We start from the raw sequence: 20,161 nt of genomic DNA, 5'->3' as shown, positions 1-20,161 counted from the left end.
TCTGCTCGCGATTAAAGTGTGAACAACAAAAGAAGTGGTAATATTGTATTAACGTGTCACCTTTTTTATCAGGCTTAGTTTGTACAGATGGTGTCAAATAATTGACGTCTTGACGTTGTCCGCGCTCTATTGTTTCTATGTAATGCTACGTGGAGTTATAAACATATGCTTTCGTCTAAAATACAATATTATTACATATTTTAACAGAAAAATATGTAATAATATTATTAAAGAAACATAAATTGGAAAAAGAAAAAGAATTTTTACTTGACGATATTTTTTATTAATGTACTATGTGTAACAAATTTAATATAATGTGAAGGATGTATGAAAGTGTTTTTGTAAAAGCTATAGACAATGAATTTCTGTTTTATGTTTCAGAAATATCTTTGGAATGGAGCTTAAATGTAAAGTACAAAATTACGACTGGGGAAGATATGGTATTGACAGTATTGTTGCAACCTTAATAAAATCTTCTAATTCAGATTTTGTATTGGATGAAAAAAGACCATATGCTGAACTGTGGATAGGTACTCATCCCAATGGTCCTTCATATATGAAAGATTTTAATATATCTTTGGAAGAATACATAAAACAGAATACTAATGTGTTAGGAAATGATGCTCAAAAAGTATTTGGTCATCACTTGCCATTTCTTTTTAAAGTGTTATCTGTGAATAAAGCATTATCTATCCAAGCACATCCAGATAAGGTATATATATGTACATATGCATGTACATATATAAGTATTACTATACTAGTATATACTATATAAATACATATACAATTACTCAATGTTAAATATCATATTTCAATACAGGAAAAAGCAAGAAAACTGAATCAACAACATCCCACTATTTACAAAGATGCAAATCATAAACCAGAACTTGCAATAGCATTAACGCCTTTTGAGGCTCTTTGTGGCTTCCGTCCAATCAGAGAGATACAAGAGTTTTTAAAAATTTTACCCGAATTACGTGCTGTAATAGGAGAAGATAAAGTACTTAAATTTATGACAACAGGTGAAGCAGACAATACAGAATCTTTGAAAACATGTTTTCATAGTCTCATGACCTGTGATCCTGGATTAATTGCATTGCAACTTAGAAAATTACTTGACAGACTATCCAATCTGGGTAATTTTTGTTATTTAAAATATTTATAATTACTTATTCATAAATAAAAATGGTGATTTCCTTTAGATGAATCATTAAGACAAACTTTACATGCTAGTTTACTGGAAAGACTGTATTCAGATTATCCAGGAGATGTAGGATGTTTTGGCATTTATTTTTTTAATTTTATAACTATGCAGCCTGGTGAGGCTATATATCTTGGACCAAATGAACCACATGCATATCTTTCTGGTGGTCAGCATTCTACATTATATTTTATATTATGTTATCATTAAAATTTAAGATGATTTGCATAAACATAATTTGAAACCATATTTATAGATTGTGTGGAATGTATGGCATGCTCTGATAATGTGGTGCGTGCAGGATTGACTCCTAAACTAAAAGATGTGCCAACATTAGTTGAAATGTTAAGATACATTTGTGAACCAATTTCTGCAAAAAGATTTCAACCTTCTCGAGAGGACGAATGTACCGAAGTATTTCGTCCACCTGTAGTAGATTTTGCTGTTGCTAAAATAACAGTAAGTCCCTCTATACAAGATTATCCATCAATTATTAAATGTATAAAAAGTATTATTTTTTTAGATTCCTCCTGGAAGAGCTTCGTATAATATAATTCCAAGAAGTACAGCGAGCGTTTTAATAATCATAAATGGAAAGGGTGAAATTTCACCGTCGAAGATTCTTTATCGGGGTTCAGTTGTATTTATTCCAGCGGATGAAAAAGTTGGAATTAAAGTTTTATGTGGATGTCATCCGATGTTGATGTTTCAAGCCTTTGTTAATGTTTAAAGAATTATCGGATGCTTAGAAAGAAATGTGATGAAAAAAAAATGGTAAATTTGCACGCACAAAGTATTAATGCACTTTTGGATGCTTCTTAGTTGAAAACTAAAACTGTTGATCTTCAAATTTTATCAATAGTTATGGACAGTCGAAAGATTTAAAAAATTATTGAACATTGTTCTCAATATCATTCTTCTTAATAGAAATGTGTTTTTCAGAGTAAAGCATTCCATAGTTTATATTAAATGCTAGAAAATAGAGTTAATGTCTGAATATGATGCTTTCATTACTATACTATGAGTGCATAAAACTAGGGACATCTTTATTGGAAGCATTTATTATTTATAATTCCTGCCATGATATGTATTATAATGCATTTTAACTATTAAGTGATATTTTTCGTATTAAGTACTATTTTTATAGAGAAAGAAAATTATTACCTCACTTTTTTCGAATTAAAGAAAGGTATACCAATTTATACAGTAACGTAGCTAAATATTATTTTTTTATTTTAAAGCACATATTTTATAATTGCATTATTTACAACAATGTAGTAAATATAACTTTACTATTCATTCCGATAACAAAAGGCTATGTGCAATCAACTCTAGTCAGTTTATGTCAACTAGTATTTTATGTAAAATACACATAGTATACTATGTAAAATACACACATTTAAACAACTAAACCATCAGTGAAATCAACATTTAATAATTATCATTCTATAATGCCTTATTTATGGAAAAAAATATTTGTTTGTACTTATCATAAATGAAGTGATAATAATTAACTATATTATTTTTTAAGTATTTTAATGTTCGTATACAATATGTTGTCTTTTATGTACAATTTTAGAAATATTTATAAATCTTGTAACAATTACCTATTTAAATAATGCAATGCATTTTTCTTATATAAAGTATAAATATACACTCTATAAATTTACAATTTTCTCCTATTGTAATAAAAAGATTGTAATATTTATTAAAACATGGTTCATTCAATTTTCGACCATTTACATTAAAAAAATAAACGAACGATTAATTTGATATATAGTCTCAAATATGTATATCCCCTATATTGATACAATGGAATAAAGACAGTGTAAATATACATCTAAAAAAATTTGTTCAAACATTGTTAATTTCGCACAGCCTCAGATGTCAAGTAGTGTAAAATACTTTATTTTAAATTTTATTCTAATACTTTAAATACCTTTAACTTCAATCATCATCTGATTCATCAGCTTTTTTCTGACTGCCTTCAGATTTCTCTTCCTCTTTATAATGCCGGTATTCTGGTTTTAATTCCCACATATTTCTGTGAGGGTTTTTTAGATTATAATTACAAACTTCATTCAATATTTCCTTTAAATACACCTAATAGAATAAAATAAATGAATAAATAATTAATATTGATATTGTTACCCATAAATATATATTAATATATTCATGTAATATTATTAAAAAAATATTTACAATTGGTTGCCTTGTAATCTTTACAAGATCTCTTATATTATAATATTGATGTTTTTCAAATGCAGCAAACAACATGTCCAATACCGCATCTTTATCATCTCTCATCTTTTTACCTTCTGCCTTCTTCTTCTCTGCATATTCAATCTATAAAATGATTGATAACAAACATTATTTACATAATACATATACAAATACAGTTTAAATGCTTCATTAAAGTACTTACGTTGTGCTTGTGATCAGAAACAGGTTTGAAATTCTGGACTACCCTATCTAATTGCTGAACTTGTCTTTGTGGTACAGAAGCTCTTTTAATACTTTGTAATTTTAATTTCATGTAACAATTGTCAGCTAAAAATAATATGCATAAATGTGTAAATTATACAGAGCTTAAAGTATTTGAAATATTTTAAGATATTTTTACCATATGGACGACATTCTAATTTTTGTACAATCCTTCCTTCCATATAGAGTTTTTCAGTTTCAGGAACTATAGAATCTGAACTACTTGAAGCTGTCAAAAATATGAATTTATCAACCACATTGATATACATATCTCAAATAATACTTTGCAATAACTTACGTGTAACATGAGAGAATACACCTAACATTTGTTTCGTTACTGTTGTAACATCTAATCTATGCTGTTTTGGAATTTCTTCTTCTCCAGGTTCTTTTAAAGCTAACACTGCTTCTGACAATCTAAGTGATACTTCTGCTTTCTGACCAGGATTTCTAATAAGACATACAAGATTTAACATATTTGTGAAAGTAAGATTTTGAAATACTATTACCGGAAACATACTTAGTTATCTTTAATTTGCCAACTTCTATATTGCCAGGTGCTTTCTCCCATTTATTTGCTATGTATTTAGGTACTTTGACAAGCCACACGCCTCTTCCAGCATTACTTAAATCTAATTCTTTTTCTGTATGTGTCACATTTGTAGACATGATTTCTTTTTGGATGGGATTGTTATATCAAGAATTAAGTACTGTATTGTGAAATAAATAAAATTGTATTTACACAATATGTTTATATTTCGTGAATTTTATAGAAGTTATATTATATTTATAAAATGTACAGTAACAAGTAACAAGTTTCAATTACTCTAATTCCTCAATAAACTAAAAAACTAAATGATTATTCAATTTAGAAATAATTTAGAAATGATTGTTACTCCTCTTGTTTTCGCCCGTACACGATTAGATTGTTACAAGATACAAATTCATATAATGTAAACTGGCCATGAACAGGCAAATGTTACACAGCAGCTCCGTCTATCGGCTAATCAGTGGTATTAACAAGTAATAAACCTTTTTAACCGCTAAATGGTGTCACCATGTCCAAAATCGTAAGAATTCGAAGTACATGCGAGAGAGAACGTGCAGAACAAGGTGAAAATATTTATTTCGTCCAGGACCTGATAAAGGATTGATCAGTAAAACCGAAAGCTCGTCCAAAGCCGAAAGGCGCAGACTAAGTAATAATAAATAAATAAAATAATAAAATCTACCGCATAAAAAAGAGACTCGCATAAAAAAGTGCCGCGTAAATTGAGGGACAGGTATATGTTAGTATACCATCATGCGCTGTGTCACACATGTGCGAAATGCTTCCTACATCTGTCGCCATGTTGATCTTTTTTGGCTTCACTTGGCAAACGCTTTCCTCTAGTGAATATCCAAGCCTGTATATATGATCATTGTATCTAATAAAATTGAACAATGTTATAAATATTTGTTTGCTATGTAATTATATGTAACTATACAACAACTGTACTGTATGTAACTATACAAGTGAATTTTTTTTAATAATTTAATACCGAACGATTACATCTATCATTTACAGTAATGCAATTTGTATTTTCGTTCTCATCTAGATAACATTTTTTTAACAATAAATTTGTAAATTGGACATAGGTACATGAAATACCAACCTTAAAGTACGAAACATATAGTGTGATGTGTGTTTGCATTTTGTTGTAATGGTTGTCAAATTTCTTGTATATGTTAACTTGAGAAATAAAAAAGATATTATCAAGAAATAACACCTCAAAAGGTTAACAAAGCTACTTTAAAATTACAGTCGAGACCATTAAATATTGTTGTTATTACTATTTAATAGAATTTAAGTTAGAAAGACATACAGAGGAGATTAACAATACAGCATGACATTACCTGGGATTGGAGTCTTTGGTACAGGAAGTATTGTTAGAGTAATTATTCCCTTTCTAAGAGAGAAAGGCTTTAGAATTGAAGCTATATGGGGACGTACACTGGCAGAAGTGTCAGAAGTTGCAACAGATCTTGAAATACCATTTCATACTAGTCGAATTGACGATGTACTCCTCAGGAAGGATGTTGATTTGATTTTTATCATGTGCTCTCCTAGCTTACATGCACAAATTGCGGTAAAAGCATTAGGGATAGGAAAACATGTTGTGTGTGATAAACCTGCAGGTTTAAGTCAAAGCGAATCATTAAAAATGGTGCGAGCTGCACAATATTATCCTTCTTTAATAAGTATTGTTAATCATAGTTTAAGATTTTTACCAGCATTTGTTCACATGAAGAAAGCTTTAGAAGAAGGATATTTAAATGGTCCTGTAAATGTAATAGAAGTTAGAGTACATATGGGCAGTTTATTACACAATGGTTAGAATATTATATTTTGTATATCAAATTATTAAAACATTTGTCAAATACAGTTTTCTTTCTTATTATAGGATACGATTGGTTGTGTGATGATACAATGGGAGGAGGAATTTTAGCCTTAGTTGGAAGTCATGTAATCGATCTAATTTTTCATTTAATTGGTCAACGTGCTTCAAGAGTACATGCTGTAGTCCGGACTTTCACGCAAACTACAAAACATATAAATGGAATTAGACACGTTACATCACCAGATTTCTGCAGTTTCCAAATGGAATTAAGTGGTGGCACATTGGTAACAGCAACATTGAGTAATCATTTACAAGGGCAGCTTTCTCAAGAAGTATTAATATGTGGAGGTGGTAATCATCTTCTTGCACGTGGTGGTGATTTGCATGGTTGTCGTAATGGACAAGAAGAAATATTATATCATGATACAGATGATTTACAAGATATATCATTTCCCATTGCTGACTCTATTCCAAGACCATATATCAAAGGATTAAGAAAAATGATCACTGCACTAAGAGAAGCTTTCCAATCTGTTGAAGATAAAAAGGGTTGGATAAAAGAACCAGTATTTTCTGCATCATCTTTTGAAGATGGTTTATATGTACAAGCAGTTATTGATGCATTAAGACAGAGTAATAAACGAAGAGAATGGGTAAAAGTTAATATTTTAACAGAAGAACCAGACCCAAATCCTCTATTAAGTGCAGCTGTTAGAGCTACAGCTATATCAATATAAAGTGGACATTATCTAAAAATTCTAAAATTAAGTGAAGACTTTTGACACTCAAAAAATCATAAGTTTACTCATGAGTTAACTTATAACTTTATAAATGTATAGTATTACTATTTACAAGGCAGCTCGAAAAATAATGTAAACCAAATTATTGGACTATAAATTTTAATTAAACATCTTATTTAGTACAAAAATTCAAAATATATTTTATAGTGTAAATATGTGCATGACTATGTACAGTATATTTTGAAAATGTTATAGTATTGTTTGTACTTCAGTAGAGATATCTAACTTATGAATAATATTTATTAAGAACTATATGTAAATCATAACAATATTTATTTATATATTAACGAAAATATTTATATTTGCATAATTAAGCAATATAGAGAAATAAATTTTATTGTAAATAACAGTTTCTAATTTTTAGTAATTTATTGTATTTTTTCATTACTTATTTTATATTTTATACAATGTGATACATTATAAATGATTAAATTATAAATATATGTAATTTGTAATACAATTATGACTTTTACAAATTTCAATCATTACCTTCTATATATTTGTAATATTTACAATATACATATAATTTATATGCAAATTATATGTATGTATATGCAAGATAAAAGCGCAGATCGCACAAAATCGTCGGTTACACAATTATGTATTAACAAATGCAATTTTTAAATAATTTTGAATTAGCTCACTCCACATACGATCGTATAGATGTAAAATAGTTATATATATACATATATTTATTTGTAGATTTAATACGAAGAAGTAACTAAATAATTCTATTCATTATTTTTATTACTCAATAGAATATAAATTTAATCATTCACTAAATTTAGCTTGTTTTTCTTTAATAGAATACGCTCAATTTTGTGAGTAACTAAATGTAAAATTATGCACGTGCATATGCTAATTATATGCTAATTCAAATAATAACTTTAAACTTCGTATATATTTCAAATCTCTTCAAATGTAAATTTAATTTATGTATATAAAAACGAATCTTTCATAGACCAATTATTTAATTTCATTTAATTGCACACACGTACATTTATTATTTATATTTGATAAATTATTGTGACTAATAAAAATAAAAAATATATGTATATTAGCAATAAACATACATATATACAACATATGCTGTTAGCAAAGAGTAGGGATTATCTTATTCTTTGCTATTCATACAATGACAGTTTAATAACATTAATGGAATACATATAATATATGTTTATGTAAACTCATTTAAAAATTTCATCACATACAATCAAAAATAAAATTAATATATCTATTTGTAAATTTTTAATCTTAAAATTGGTGCAATTCCCTAAGAAATACATGAAAATTAATCAATTAATTTTATTTCCTCTAATTATAATTACATCAATTTCTTATTTTTTAATTAAAATTACAATTTATAATTGCTATAAAATTTATAAGTGTATTTAATGTAAATATATTTTCTATTTTTATAAACCATATGTATATTTTCACATATTATTTGATTCACGTATTGTGCAAATAAAACGTGTAATTGATAACCTTATTTAATGTATGGAACATATTTTTATTTAATTCAAAATACAATAACTCCACAAGTCAAACAGAGACTTAAAGGTAAATAACAACTTTTTAAAATAATACAATTGATATTTATATAAAGAATAAATTGTTTTCTACGTTTTCATAAATTATTATAAAATATATGTGTTTATCTGATCTTATCCGTTATGAAGGCAATTGTTTACGTGTATAAATATGTTGGTATTTTAAAATAATGTAAGTTTATAGAAATAAATTTAAAACTTAATAATATAAAAATGTAAATCTTATAATAATCTAGTCGAATAGTTCATTTGATGTTACTATTTTTATATTTACTCTAATTGATTTTCTCGGATAACGATAGTAATATTTTGGTTTACTGGAATTTTGTATTGTGAAAAAATTATTTCTATAAAGCATTGTATTATTATGTTTATTCATGCCTTATTTAAAAAATCAAAATGTTTATATTCTTACTATACATATAGCATAGGTGAAAAACATATGCTATTATAAATAATTATGATAGTAGAAATATATATAGCAAAATATTTATACATTTTAATAGTTGTCATTAGTAATTATATTCGATATTTGGATATATTGATACTTTATTTATATTGCTCTATATTTTTGGAGTATATAAGATAAAGATTGAAACAAATAGGGTAATTAGAAATTCTTTATAGGGCATCATAATATTGGGAGATTATTTATAATCATATAAATGATTAAACATCAGTATTTAGCTACATTAGTCGAAAAATACAGTTGGGTACAATATTGTTTTTATACCAAAATGTCTTCTTTGCTGGTTCCTCCGGAATCAGTACGAGGAATGAAATGTTTGGACCGTACTGCATTTACAACCACTGTGGAATTACCATTTTTGAAAACTCGTGGTATAGCACTATCAAAAATAATACCTATTGTAAAAAAATATCTGTTTAAAGTAAGACACTTTAAACCAGTTCAAAGTGCAGAGAATGAAACTATTATATATTTGGATCCCAAGCTAATAAAAACAATTGAAGAGTTTGTAGAAAGTGAAAAGAATCAGTTATTAGGAATGTATGAACAGTTTGGAACAACAAAAATAACTTTAAAATATGATAACTGGCAATCCTATCAGATATTAAGGGGTATTTTACCTAAGGAAATTGAGGTTCCAACTTCATATAGCATAGTTGGCCATATTTTGCATTTAAATCTGCGTGATGCACATTTACCATATAAAGCTATTATTGGCCAAGTTTATCTTGATATGGTTCCAAATGTTCGAACTGTTTTAAACAAAGTAGATATCATTGATACAACTTTTAGAAATTTTACTATGGAAATTCTTGCAGGCGATAAAGATACTATTACAACAGTAAAAGAGAATGGCCATACGTATGAATTAGATTTTTCTAAGGTTTATTGGAATCCTCGATTAAGTACAGAACATCAAAATATAGTTAAATATATGAAACCTAATGATGTTTTATATGATGTATTTGCTGGAGTTGGACCATTTGCTATTCCTGCTGCTCGTAAAGGAATTAAAGTATTTGCGAATGATTTAAATCCAGAATCATATAAATGGCTACAGAAAAATATCATCATTAATAAAGTTAAAAAAAATATACAATCTTTTAATGTAGATGGAAGAGATTTTTTAAAAACCATTTTTAAGGCTGATATTTTAAACAGGCGAGCTACTAATAAAGTTGGTATGGAACATATAGTAATGAATTTACCAGCACTTGCTGTTGAATTCTTGGATGTATTTTTTGATTCATTTAGTGATAATGAGATTAAGCAAATGTGTTGTTGGCCACCAACTGTTCACTTATATTGTTTTGTAAAAACAAATAAAGGAGAAGATGCTTGTAAACTGGGACAATTGCTTGTAGAACAGAAACTTGGTTGTACATTGAGTCCTGATTCTTTAATTGATTTACATTTTGTCAGAAATGTATCTTTAAACAAAGATATGATACGTGTATCATTTTTATTAACTGAAAATGTATTAAAAGGCGAGGCGCCAGCAATGAAGAAATTAAAGATGGAAAATAATTTTGATGTACTTGCAAGTGATAATATTACAGAGCATAATGGGAAAGAACAAAGGATTCCAAAAAAAGCAAACGAAGAAAAATGTGTTTAAAGTAGCAACAGTTCGTGGTAATAGACTGAAGGTGAAAGCACAAAAAGTGTTAACTAATTTAAAACAGGTAAGTGAATTCTTAGAAAAAATATAAATCATAATATATTTAAATATTGATAATAAACTACATATATATATATACTTTATGGACAAATATATGTATATAATAATATACAGTTTATTATATGAGTTTTCTTCATTTTAATAGTTGGATCCAAAAAAAAATAAAGCAAGTAAAGGAAATAAGGATAAAGCAGCACAAATTGATAAACAACTTGAAGAATTACGTAAGGAAGTATGTCAGTCCAAACCAAAAATGAAAGTAACTAATGCAAAGCAAGGAGGAAGGAAGAAAATGCAGAATGCAGCACCAATACAAACAGATGCAACAACTTCCTTGGTGGAGAAAATGCAAATTTGATAAACATACAACTTAGTTGAACATACATATTTAGAACATTCATGTAATATAATGTACTTCATTAATAAAACTGCTCAATAATTGTTTGTTTTTTACATCGTAGTAAAATTATTGTACATAATATATTATGTAAGATTTTATTGAATAATTTTGCATCAAATAAAAATAATTGAAAATACAAACGTAGTAGTCTAATAGCTTATTTCTTATCACCCAATTTTTATCTTACTTATCTCAGCATAAATATGCGAAGGAGTATTATAGCATACTGAAATTTTGTTTATTTAATGATAACTTAATTTTTGTCTTAATACTAAAAGAAGAACTTTTAAAATCTAGTCAATATTCTTCACAGTTACTTATGTGAATGTATTTTAATGTGCACAGGAAACTATTCATGATGGAGAGTGTCTGTACTGCTGGTTTGATTATAATAGGAGATGAAATTCTACGTGGCCAAATTATAGATACAAATACATCATATCTGGCAAAAAGATTACGTGCTTGTGGTATTAAACTTCAAAAAATAACAGTGATTCCTGATGTTGTGTGTATTACTTTACTCGAATCTTTGTATTAAATTTTAGCTACAGTTTTTTAGTTAGTTAATTATTTATTATATTTAATTGTCACTTTAAAAATGTTAAAGCATTATAGTTCAATATATTTTGTTTATTCTATTTTTAACTATAATAAAATTAGAAAAGTAATGAATTTTCATTTTATATTTTTTCTATTAAAATATTGAATGTATATTAGTAATAAAATATTAAAATATAAATAATAATTTAATTAGTAATAATAAATTTTTGTAAATATGTATTGTGTACATATATCTATATTTTTATTAAAATCTAAATTCTCACTACATGTAATGTAGCCTTTTGTCTTAGGTAGATGAAATTGCAAAGACCGTACTTGAAGCTTCAAAAGAATATTCTGTTGTATTTACATCTGGTGGTGTTGGACCTACACATGATGACGTAACATACGAAGCAGTAGCCAAAGGTTTAGGATTGAAATTTGAACAAAATGGGGAATTAGTTGATATTTGCTTAAATCTATTTCCTAACAATAATGATAAAGAAATTCAACGCCTTACTATTGTACCAACACCCTGTGAGCTTATTCATATTTATTCACCAAGTGAGTAAATTCTGTCTAACATAAAAAAATTCTTATGTTATCATCCAAAACAGTAATTAATAAAAAATAATGTTTTTAAATCATTGCAAATATAAAAAAAATTACATTGATCATACGTTAATATACCACATTGTGCTGATTTGTACTATGGTTTATGTATTATGCTTGCATTATGCTTTATTTATATATAAATAAAATAACAGAATGTGATTAATAAAATTAATTATATAAAATAATTTTCAGAAAAATATGCTATCATAAAAGCAAAGAATGTATACATGCTGCCAGGCTCTCCAACATATTTTGAGGTAGCTGTTGATGTAATTATACCTCAATTAAAAGGAGATACTCCTTTACACTTTGAAGAAATAGATATTAATTTAAATGAATTATCAATAGTAAGAATTTTGGATGAACATGTAGAATATTGGAAAGATAAAGTTAATATTGGTAGTTATCCACAAAGAACATCTGAATGTTTTACAAGAATTACATTAGAGGGGAGAAAAGAAGACGTTCTGGAAGCAAAAGGAAAACTTTTATACTCGTTACCAATACAAAAAATTAGAAATCTAAAAAATGGATTTAGTTATTATCATGCAAAAACTGTACTTGAAGATACTGAAAATGAAGTACATATAAAATATGCCATAGATATTTTAGAACAGTGTTATAAGACGTGAGTATTATAGACTAAGTACTTAATAATGTGATGTACATTGAAAAAAAGTGTCTATAAGTAAAAGTAAATTTAATATATTTTTATCACATACATATACATTTTTAAGATATAAGCCAGAAGAAGTTTTTGTAAGCTTTAATGGAGGGAAGGATTGCACAGTAGTTTTACACCTAGCTGCCTGTGTTGCAAAATTACAAAATATCTCGTCATTATTATGTTTATATGTAACAGCAGAACCATTTCCAGAAGTAAGTTTAAATTAGAAATTACTAAGTATGATCCTAACTCATTTAAGAATAAGATCATATTATTGAAAGTAAAAATTTAGATTTCCACAAAATTCAAATTAGATTCTAATTCAGTCATAAATAGAAGCAAAAGATATTAAATTCTTTTATCCTACAAGCCGTCGCTTTCGAGAAAATCGAGTATGGTATTTCGTCAAGTACGCGATTTTCTCGAAAACGAAGCCTTGTATATCTTATTATTTCTTTTAAAGTTATATAGGTTGCTAAAAAATGATTTTGTAATCATAAATCTATAGAAAGTATGTTAAATAGCACAATTACATATTCTTATATACCTTTAGTATACATATATATTTTTGCAATAATCTAAAACATGTTTAAATATTTTAAGGTGGATTCGTTTGTAGAAAGAGCGGCTCAATACTACGGTTTAGAGCTAATAAAGAAGAAATGTCCTTTGCGAGATGCATTATGTTCATTATTAAATGAAAAAACAAATCTAAAAGCAAGCCTTATGGGAATGAGGAGAGGTGATCCTGGCACACAAAATCTAGAGGTCTTTAAGCCAACTGACTCGACCTGGCCAAATCTAATTCGCGTAAATCCGATCTTGAAGTGGTCGTATGATCAAGTGTGGAAATTTTTGTTGAAATACAATGTACCTTATTGTCCATTATATGATGAAGGATATACGAGTTTAGGTACAAAATCAACAACAGTACCAAATCCACGATTAAAAGATCCTGATAATCCATCATCGTATCTTCCAGCATATACTTTAACTGATGAGTCTGCAGAAAGACAAGGCAGAATACAGCTATAAAACACGTACAAAAGCATACACAATTTTACAGTATTTTTGTAAACATTATGCAGCTTGAAAGGTTATTGTAACTTATTTTAAAAAGACAAACTATATTTATATCTCGCATAATATGAAGTATTTTAACCTATTAGGATTTTCTATTACATGATTTTAATGTTTTTAATTGTGATCTTTTAGTTGCGACACAGCATAATATTTGTATGAAAGTATTAAAATGAATAAATATGTAATTAAATTAATTTAAGATCATTTAACTATAATCGTTATATGCTTGATAAAAATGTATTAGTATATACACGTATAAATTTAGGGAATAAAGTGGTTTTAAGGAATAAATTTTAAATTACAAAGAACTGATCTTATTATTTCTAATTAAATCTCCCCCCTAAATCAAGAAAAAGAAATTCATCTTCTTAGGCTTTCGTTTATTCGTTTAAATGGGATAGTAATTTATGGGACACTATAAAATAAGGAAAACATTTTTTGATTTACTAAATCCCTTATTAAGATAATATAACACCAACAAGTGCGCTAAAAGACCGATGAAAGTCATCTCAAGCCATCTGAAATAATAAAGAGATTTTCAAAGAGCGTGTACGAGAGTGATACGAAACGGAGGAGACAGTAAGCTCATAATTCGCTAAAGAAAAAAGAAGGGAGGAAAGGCACGATATAAAACGAATAACGTGTTAAGTTCAAAGGAGCATCCACCTATGATAAAATCGAAATTTCGATTGACGATTAGTATGACTAACTTCTATGACGTCGACACACATTCCTGCTGACCCAGAGCAACTAGGGGATAATCCCCGGCTGATCCTCATACGAAGCCAGCAAAGCCAACGGGTTAAGGTTTCGTCGATTCGAGGGGGTAGAAGAAATGGTATAAAACTGCTGCCTGATCAGCGGTATCAAGGAGAGGGGCTGGCAGACGGAGTGACCAACATGTCCAACGACACTATTCATTGGGAGGCAAGATACCTACCAGCAGGACCACCACGTTTGCTGGGATGGAATGTTCCTGCCGAAGAATTAGTCCATATACCGGAACATTGGCTGGTCCAACCCGAGCCGAACCCCTCCCTTCATTATCTATTAGCCCTCTTGTATATCCTTTTTACTTTCCTTGCTTTACTTGGCAATGGCTTGGTAATATGGATATTTTGCGCGTAAGTTATTTTCTTTGCCAATAAGACTGATCGCCTCATCATTATTGTTCTTTTATCATATAACATTTCTTGCCATCGTTACGGTAAAAATATCTAATTATCTAAATATCTAATTATAAAAGTCTTATAATATCGCACGTGTATTTCATAAGTAGATTACGGATTTTTATGCATTTTCATATTTTTATTAACGATAACTAGAGAGATGATAACTGTTTATTTCTCTCGTCAAGTGTTATAACAAGTACTCCACCTTGAGAATACTTTTTATGTTCATTTTGTATATTTCTGTATCCTCAAATATCTCATAAAAATTTGTAGTTTATTTAAAAGTGTCGTGGTTGAAAATAAGTCAATGTTACGTTAGAAGAGCATGAAAAGTGTCAAGCCAAAGGGAAATTTTAAGGATTGAAAATAAAAGAAGTTACGAAAATCATTTTTATCATTTGACCATTGTTTCTCAGTGTTTAATCTTTTTAGCAACATTGTAAATGATACATAGTTTTGTAAGCTTCCAAATAGTTCTTCGTCTCTCTTGAAAAGCTTGTTCGAGCTGTGTGGCTTCTGAAATACACGCGCGATATTATTTATACCACTGTGATGCGTGAAAATGCGTAAATTAAATCGAGTCTCGTTTTTTCAAGTGCCAAATCATTAAGGACGCCTTCGAACATGTTCGTTGTGAATCTAGCGATTTGCGATTTCTTTATGATGATCAAGACGCCTATCTTCATATACAATTCTTTTAACACCGGTTTTGCTCTGGGACATTTAGGATGTCAAATATTCGCGGTCATCGGCTCCCTAAGCGGAATTGGGGCCGCGATAACGAATGCAGCTATAGCATACGACAGATATAGGTATGATTCTTTATTTACCTTTAGACGAACAAAATTTGACTGACAAACTTGCTAATGCACATTAGTCCTATACTGTATACAACTTCATAAGAGAACAAAGAAGTTAGTTAGAAGTTAACTAAGTTAACTAGACTTTGGACGCTTCTAAAAAGTTTCATATAAGAGAAAAAAAGGAAACTTAGGTGGTGAATTGTTTTGTCTACTAAATGCTATAACAAATATTATACTTTTGCATATTACGTGCGTTTGTTTCTATTACATAAATAATATATATTTATTTCATTTAGCGACTAGTTTTTAGGATGCCCATGACGCTAATAGGAAATATTACAATCTATAAAATTACAATAGAACCTGCAGCAAAAGAGTCCTAAGAATAAAAAAAGTTATTAAGGTTTTACAGTAATTGCATAGAAAAGTAATTATTTACAGCCTTGATCAACGTATGTTTTATAAATTACCGTATGCTATATGAGCCGTCTGCAGCAACCCATAACTGTATAAAAATCTACACTCCGATTATTTCATACGTTCGTACGAGAGTAATCTGTATTTTCACGACAATCTTATTTTCCATCTCCACCGTTGAACGTTAATTTCCCAGTATTTGGCACAAATTAGTTAGTTAGAAAACGTTACACGTTTGAAAAGAACGATTTCGAGTGTTCTTTTATTCTATTCTGAAATAAATAAATTTCTTTCTAGTACAATTGCAAGACCGTTGGATGGCAAGCTATCTCGTGGACAAGTGATTTTGTTTATCGTCTTAATTTGGACGTACACCATACCATGGGCGTTGATGCCTGTAATGGGAGTATGGGGACGTTTTGTACCGGAAGGCTTTCTTACCAGTTGCAGTTTCGACTATCTGACCGACACTAATGAAATACGGACATTTGTTGCTGTCATATTTACTTTCTCCTACTGCATTCCAATGATGCTTATAATCTACTACTATTCTCAGATTGTTAGCCACGTCGTAAATCACGAGAAAGCGCTTCGAGAACAGGCAAAGAAGATGAACGTGGACAGTTTACGGAGTAACGCGAACACAAATTCTCAAAGCGCTGAGATACGTATAGCAAAGGTATTTAAATAAAGGCATTACTTTGTTTCTCTTTTATTAACACGTTGACTGCCACGCGAATTTTATATATTTTGCCCGGAGAGTTTACGTTATATTTCTCAATTTTTGCAAAATATTATTATCGTATTTGCACGGTTTTTACTCACAACGTTATCTAAATTATTCACGTGGTTGACGAGCTTTTACTCCGTGAAGTCTATCTTGCTTTAATTATTCTAAAAAGTTTAGTTACGTGGGTGATACCGATGACCATCGTGGCAGTCAACGTGTCGAACGATATCACTACAATGTTTATACTCTCTGCCAATTTCTTTTGTCAGATATGACCTTTTTTAAATAACTTTCTTCGATGCTTTTAATAATTTCAGTTCAGTTCTTTTAACAATTTCGTTGTGACTAGTATTAATCATTCATGGTTGCTGTAAAGTTCCATCAAAATAGTTAAATGTTATATGACCATATTACGTAATTGGTTTATAATATAATCGATAGATTCGATGAGACGTGAAAGGTAGGAAAAGGAAAAGAGGATTATATTATCACGTGAGGTTTGACTGTATGAATGAAAAATAACAGCTAGTGGAGAATATAAGCGAACTTCTATCATATGAATTCTGATTAATCTAAACTGTTTGTCCCCTGGCAAGCTCAGGAGAATTTTATTGTATCCATTCGAAAAAATCCCGCAAACAAAATTTCTTCTTTCCTTAATTAAATGGTTCAAACGTGCATATGTATGTAATATGATACATGACGAAAGAAACAATAGAGAAAAGCGAAGACAAGAAAGAAGAAAGGGGATTAGGAAGAGCAAACGTGGTTTTGTTTCATCAATTTTGCAAATCGATAGCGATCATCCTATTATATACCGATGATTGATATTAATTATATTTAAGAACAAATTCAGAGGAGAAGTCTTCGTGTTTGAACTATAGTGAATTATTTTATAAATATACAATCGCTTTGACGAAATAATAGTTATTTTCTGTTTGTTTAGCTGTGTTGTAGACGTTAGAGGGTCGTAACTATTGCTATTTTAATTTTCTACTAACTATACTCGCTTAATGTTTAGTGTAACCGGTTAATTTATGTGTTTGTCCGAAGGCTGCCATTACGATTTGCTTTCTGTTCGTCCTCTCGTGGACTCCGTATGGCGTGATGGCAATGATCGGTGCGTTTGGCAATAAAGCACTGTTAACACCTGGTGTCACGATGATACCTGCGTGCACATGTAAAGGTGTTGCTTGTTTGGATCCATACGTATACGCTATAAGCCATCCGAGATACAGGTAAATTTTGTTGAGAAACTACGAAAATAAATATTTCAGATCTAGATATTAACTATAATATAAATTATAATTCATCTATGTTATAATTCTTTTTATACATTTTAAATAAAATAATAATTTCAGTAGCTCTTTTAGCAAATCATAGTTTTTATATATCTTTCTGTTTACAAATTCTTTTCATTTTCTAATCTTCCCTCGTCATTTATTATATTATATTATGTTTCGATCTTAGCTGCACGTACAGGAAAGAATCTGTGAAATGTACGAGCAGGATGAAATAAAATATATTCGTTACTGTTTGAATAGATTGGAACTGCAAAAACGACTACCGTGGCTGGAGCTACAAGAGAAGCCAATATCCGACTCGCAAAGCACCACAACCGAGACTGTAAATCCACCACCGGCCTCGAGTTAAGTTTCCATCGCAACTTCTCTTCTTCGAGAACAGAAGATAGCAATGTATTCGGCCCTTGCTCGATACTTTGTTCCCACCCTGTTCAACATACGCGGTTCTTGTATAGCGAAAGCAATAAAGTAATTTCCTTGCATAAGTAATAATCGTCCTCAATGTAACTTACATATACGAATGTACATACATGTTATATTATATACGCATACTTATACATATATATGTATATATATTTCTTTTTTCGCAAAAGAAAATGAAAAAAAAATATAAACTGAGATGGTTTAAAAATGAACAATAAGACGAATAAATAAATTGAAGTAAGGATAGGAATTACGGATTTCTTCTTACGATCAGAATTTTCATGTTGGTGTTGGTATATGATTAATAAAAAAATACTCCTAAGTAAGGAACAAAAACTGGCAAATTACAACTTTATTCATTTTGTTACATACTACTCGCCTTATAGCTACGCGACTCTAGGCCTTAGAGATTCGAAAATAAAAGAATGTACGTGACCAATCGACTAAATCCGATTAACTTTGCGCTCGTCGATGTTTAGGTCGATATTATGATAAAGGATTTTTCATATAACTGCATTGTATAATTGAGAATTGACTGTTATGTGCTGTACAATTGGTATCGTTAGCTGTTTCATGGATCGAATAGACAGACACCTTAATCTGTCGATATTGTGGCTTGAGGCGTAGACGAAAAATTGTTTATCGATTTAGGAAACGTTTGAAATTTCGGTATTATCCTCTTGTAAATATATATTAATCGAACCTTTATAATTCCTCGATTATTCGATAAAAAAGTGGATAAAAAGTTATCTTGCATTGTTTACGTTTTACAATATCTTATATCAATTTGCGAAAGCGTTACGCCTCGGTCGTCAGACTTATTCCATTAAATTAAGCCTTAATACGAAGTATTACAAATTTCGAAACGTGAAACGAAAAGTGAAAAACGGAGAAAAGAAAAATGTCTTTTTCTCGCCGTACTGCTCTCGTATATCGCTCAAGATCTACGCAACTGTGCAGCCGTTTCAAGTCTCTTTCATACTATTTTTTTTTTTTCTTTTTCTCTTTTTTGTAATCTGGTCAACTTGTCTCGTTGCCACGCGTGTCTATGGTGTGGCCTTCCCTTTTGTACTATGTCGATGCTAATTCTTCTAAGATATAATTACAACAATAAATAATAAATCCACGTTCTGTACACCTTTCCTAGGAACTTTCTACTTCCAGCTATGTTAATTCACAGAAGACATTGATTTACTCAGAAACTCCAAGCGATTACAAGGTATCGAGATCCAACTTCGAATAACAAGTACATAAAACAAGTTTGTTTGTAATTCTTAGAAAAAACAAGAAATCCCTTAAAGTCGGATACGATGATCATATCTCTTTCTCTCTCTCTCTCTCTCTCTCTCTCTCTCTCATAAATAAATATATCGCGGTAACAATGTGGAACGGTAAATGTATTACGTATTACACGTACAACGATCATCGCGTAATACAA

The 20,161-nt window shown here is 29.3% G+C and overlaps 5 protein-coding genes across 9 annotated transcripts; 4 read left to right on the top strand and 1 right to left on the bottom strand.

The window, feature by feature from the left end:
* Positions 1-43: 43 nt before the first annotated feature.
* Positions 44-2,554, top strand: Mpi (mannose phosphate isomerase). Of its 4 annotated transcripts, none has more exons than XM_069110798.1 (6): positions 44-139; positions 382-712; positions 821-1,136; positions 1,203-1,370; positions 1,458-1,660; positions 1,725-2,554. In XM_069110798.1, the coding sequence occupies exons 2-6, from the start codon at positions 395-397 to the stop codon at positions 1,929-1,931; spliced, it is 1,212 nt and encodes a 403-aa protein (XP_068966899.1). In that variant the 5' UTR covers positions 44-139; positions 382-394; the 3' UTR covers positions 1,932-2,554. The 4 variants fall into 4 exon arrangements, with proteins under 4 accessions (XP_068966899.1, XP_068966898.1, XP_068966900.1 ...); XM_069110797.1 differs by having other exon boundaries at positions 51-288; XM_069110799.1 differs by lacking the exon at positions 44-139 and having other exon boundaries at positions 309-712; positions 1,711-1,900.
* A 176-nt stretch (positions 2,555-2,730) lies between these two features.
* TfIIFbeta (transcription factor TFIIFbeta) lies at positions 2,731-4,623 on the bottom strand. Its single transcript, XM_069110802.1, has 6 exons — positions 4,206-4,623; positions 3,984-4,135; positions 3,825-3,914; positions 3,627-3,751; positions 3,404-3,547; positions 2,731-3,304 (listed from the first exon to the last, which is right to left on the bottom strand). Exons 1-6 carry the CDS (start codon positions 4,352-4,354, stop codon positions 3,149-3,151), a joined length of 816 nt encoding a protein of 271 aa, XP_068966903.1. The 5' UTR covers positions 4,355-4,623; the 3' UTR covers positions 2,731-3,148.
* Positions 4,624-5,108: 485 nt separating this feature from the next.
* LOC138178877 (glucose-fructose oxidoreductase domain-containing protein 1) lies at positions 5,109-7,165 on the top strand. Its single transcript, XM_069111176.1, has 2 exons — positions 5,109-6,058; positions 6,130-7,165. The coding sequence occupies exons 1-2, from the start codon at positions 5,572-5,574 to the stop codon at positions 6,801-6,803; spliced, it is 1,161 nt and encodes a 386-aa protein (XP_068967277.1). The 5' UTR covers positions 5,109-5,571; the 3' UTR covers positions 6,804-7,165.
* Positions 7,166-8,158: 993 nt separating this feature from the next.
* On the top strand, positions 8,159-14,169 carry LOC138178801 (FAD synthase-like). 2 transcript variants are annotated; one of them, XM_069111046.1, is made up of 7 exons: positions 8,310-8,429; positions 9,047-9,996; positions 11,334-11,474; positions 11,821-12,073; positions 12,317-12,752; positions 12,862-13,003; positions 13,395-14,169. In XM_069111046.1, exons 2-7 carry the CDS (start codon positions 9,085-9,087, stop codon positions 13,824-13,826), a joined length of 2,316 nt encoding a protein of 771 aa, XP_068967147.1. In that variant the 5' UTR covers positions 8,310-8,429; positions 9,047-9,084; the 3' UTR covers positions 13,827-14,169. The 2 variants fall into 2 exon arrangements, 1 of the variants encoding a protein (XP_068967147.1); XR_011172808.1 differs by lacking the exons at positions 9,047-9,996; positions 11,334-11,474; positions 11,821-12,073; ... (1 more) ...; positions 12,862-13,003; positions 13,395-14,169 and adding an exon at positions 10,448-10,576 and having other exon boundaries at positions 8,159-8,429.
* A 404-nt stretch (positions 14,170-14,573) lies between these two features.
* Uvop (ultraviolet-sensitive opsin) lies at positions 14,574-19,059 on the top strand. The gene is made up of 5 exons (XM_069111319.1): positions 14,574-14,998; positions 15,643-15,858; positions 16,564-16,945; positions 18,050-18,234; positions 18,541-19,059. The coding sequence occupies exons 1-5, from the start codon at positions 14,589-14,591 to the stop codon at positions 18,647-18,649; spliced, it is 1,302 nt and encodes a 433-aa protein (XP_068967420.1). The 5' UTR covers positions 14,574-14,588; the 3' UTR covers positions 18,650-19,059.
* Positions 19,060-20,161: the final 1,102 nt, after the last annotated feature.

This window comes from Bombus flavifrons, chromosome 4, assembly GCF_040668555.2.
Source record: "Bombus flavifrons isolate JBK064 chromosome 4, iyBomFlav1_principal, whole genome shotgun sequence".
Lineage (NCBI taxonomy): Eukaryota > Metazoa > Arthropoda > Insecta > Hymenoptera > Apidae > Bombus > Bombus flavifrons.
The sequence above is the reverse complement of the archived record's forward strand: the minus strand, read 5'-3'. Positions and strand labels throughout refer to the sequence as shown.

Bases quoted from the DNA above. Each gene is read 5' to 3' on its own strand.
- Mpi (XM_069110798.1), top strand. From the start codon at position 395: ATGGAGCTTAAATGTAAAGTACAAAATTACGACTGGGGAAGATATGGT. The intron at 1,137-1,202 runs GTAATTTTTGTT...GATTTCCTTTAG, and splicing joins TGACAGACTATCCAATCTGG to ATGAATCATTAAGACAAACT. The intron at 1,371-1,457 runs GTCAGCATTCTA...CCATATTTATAG, and splicing joins ACATGCATATCTTTCTGGTG to ATTGTGTGGAATGTATGGCA.
- LOC138178877 (XM_069111176.1), top strand. From the start codon at position 5,572: ATGACATTACCTGGGATTGGAGTCTTTGGTACAGGAAGTATTGTTAGA. The intron at 6,059-6,129 runs GTTAGAATATTA...TTCTTATTATAG, and splicing joins GGGCAGTTTATTACACAATG to GATACGATTGGTTGTGTGAT.
- LOC138178801 (XM_069111046.1), top strand. From the start codon at position 9,085: ATGATTAAACATCAGTATTTAGCTACATTAGTCGAAAAATACAGTTGG. The intron at 11,475-11,820 runs GTGTGTATTACT...CTTTTGTCTTAG, and splicing joins TAACAGTGATTCCTGATGTT to GTAGATGAAATTGCAAAGAC. The intron at 12,074-12,316 runs GTGAGTAAATTC...AATAATTTTCAG, and splicing joins TATTCATATTTATTCACCAA to AAAAATATGCTATCATAAAA.
- TfIIFbeta (XM_069110802.1), bottom strand. From the start codon at position 4,354: ATGTCTACAAATGTGACACATACAGAAAAAGAATTAGATTTAAGTAAT. The intron at 3,915-3,983 runs GTAAGTTATTGC...TATTTTTGACAG, and splicing joins TGTATTCTCTCATGTTACAC to CTTCAAGTAGTTCAGATTCT. The intron at 3,548-3,626 runs GTAAGTACTTTA...ATCATTTTATAG, and splicing joins TTTCTGATCACAAGCACAAC to ATTGAATATGCAGAGAAGAA.
- Uvop (XM_069111319.1), top strand. From the start codon at position 14,589: ATGACGTCGACACACATTCCTGCTGACCCAGAGCAACTAGGGGATAAT. The intron at 16,946-18,049 runs GTATTTAAATAA...GTTTGTCCGAAG, and splicing joins CTGAGATACGTATAGCAAAG to GCTGCCATTACGATTTGCTT. The intron at 18,235-18,540 runs GTAAATTTTGTT...CTGTTTGAATAG, and splicing joins ATAAGCCATCCGAGATACAG to ATTGGAACTGCAAAAACGAC.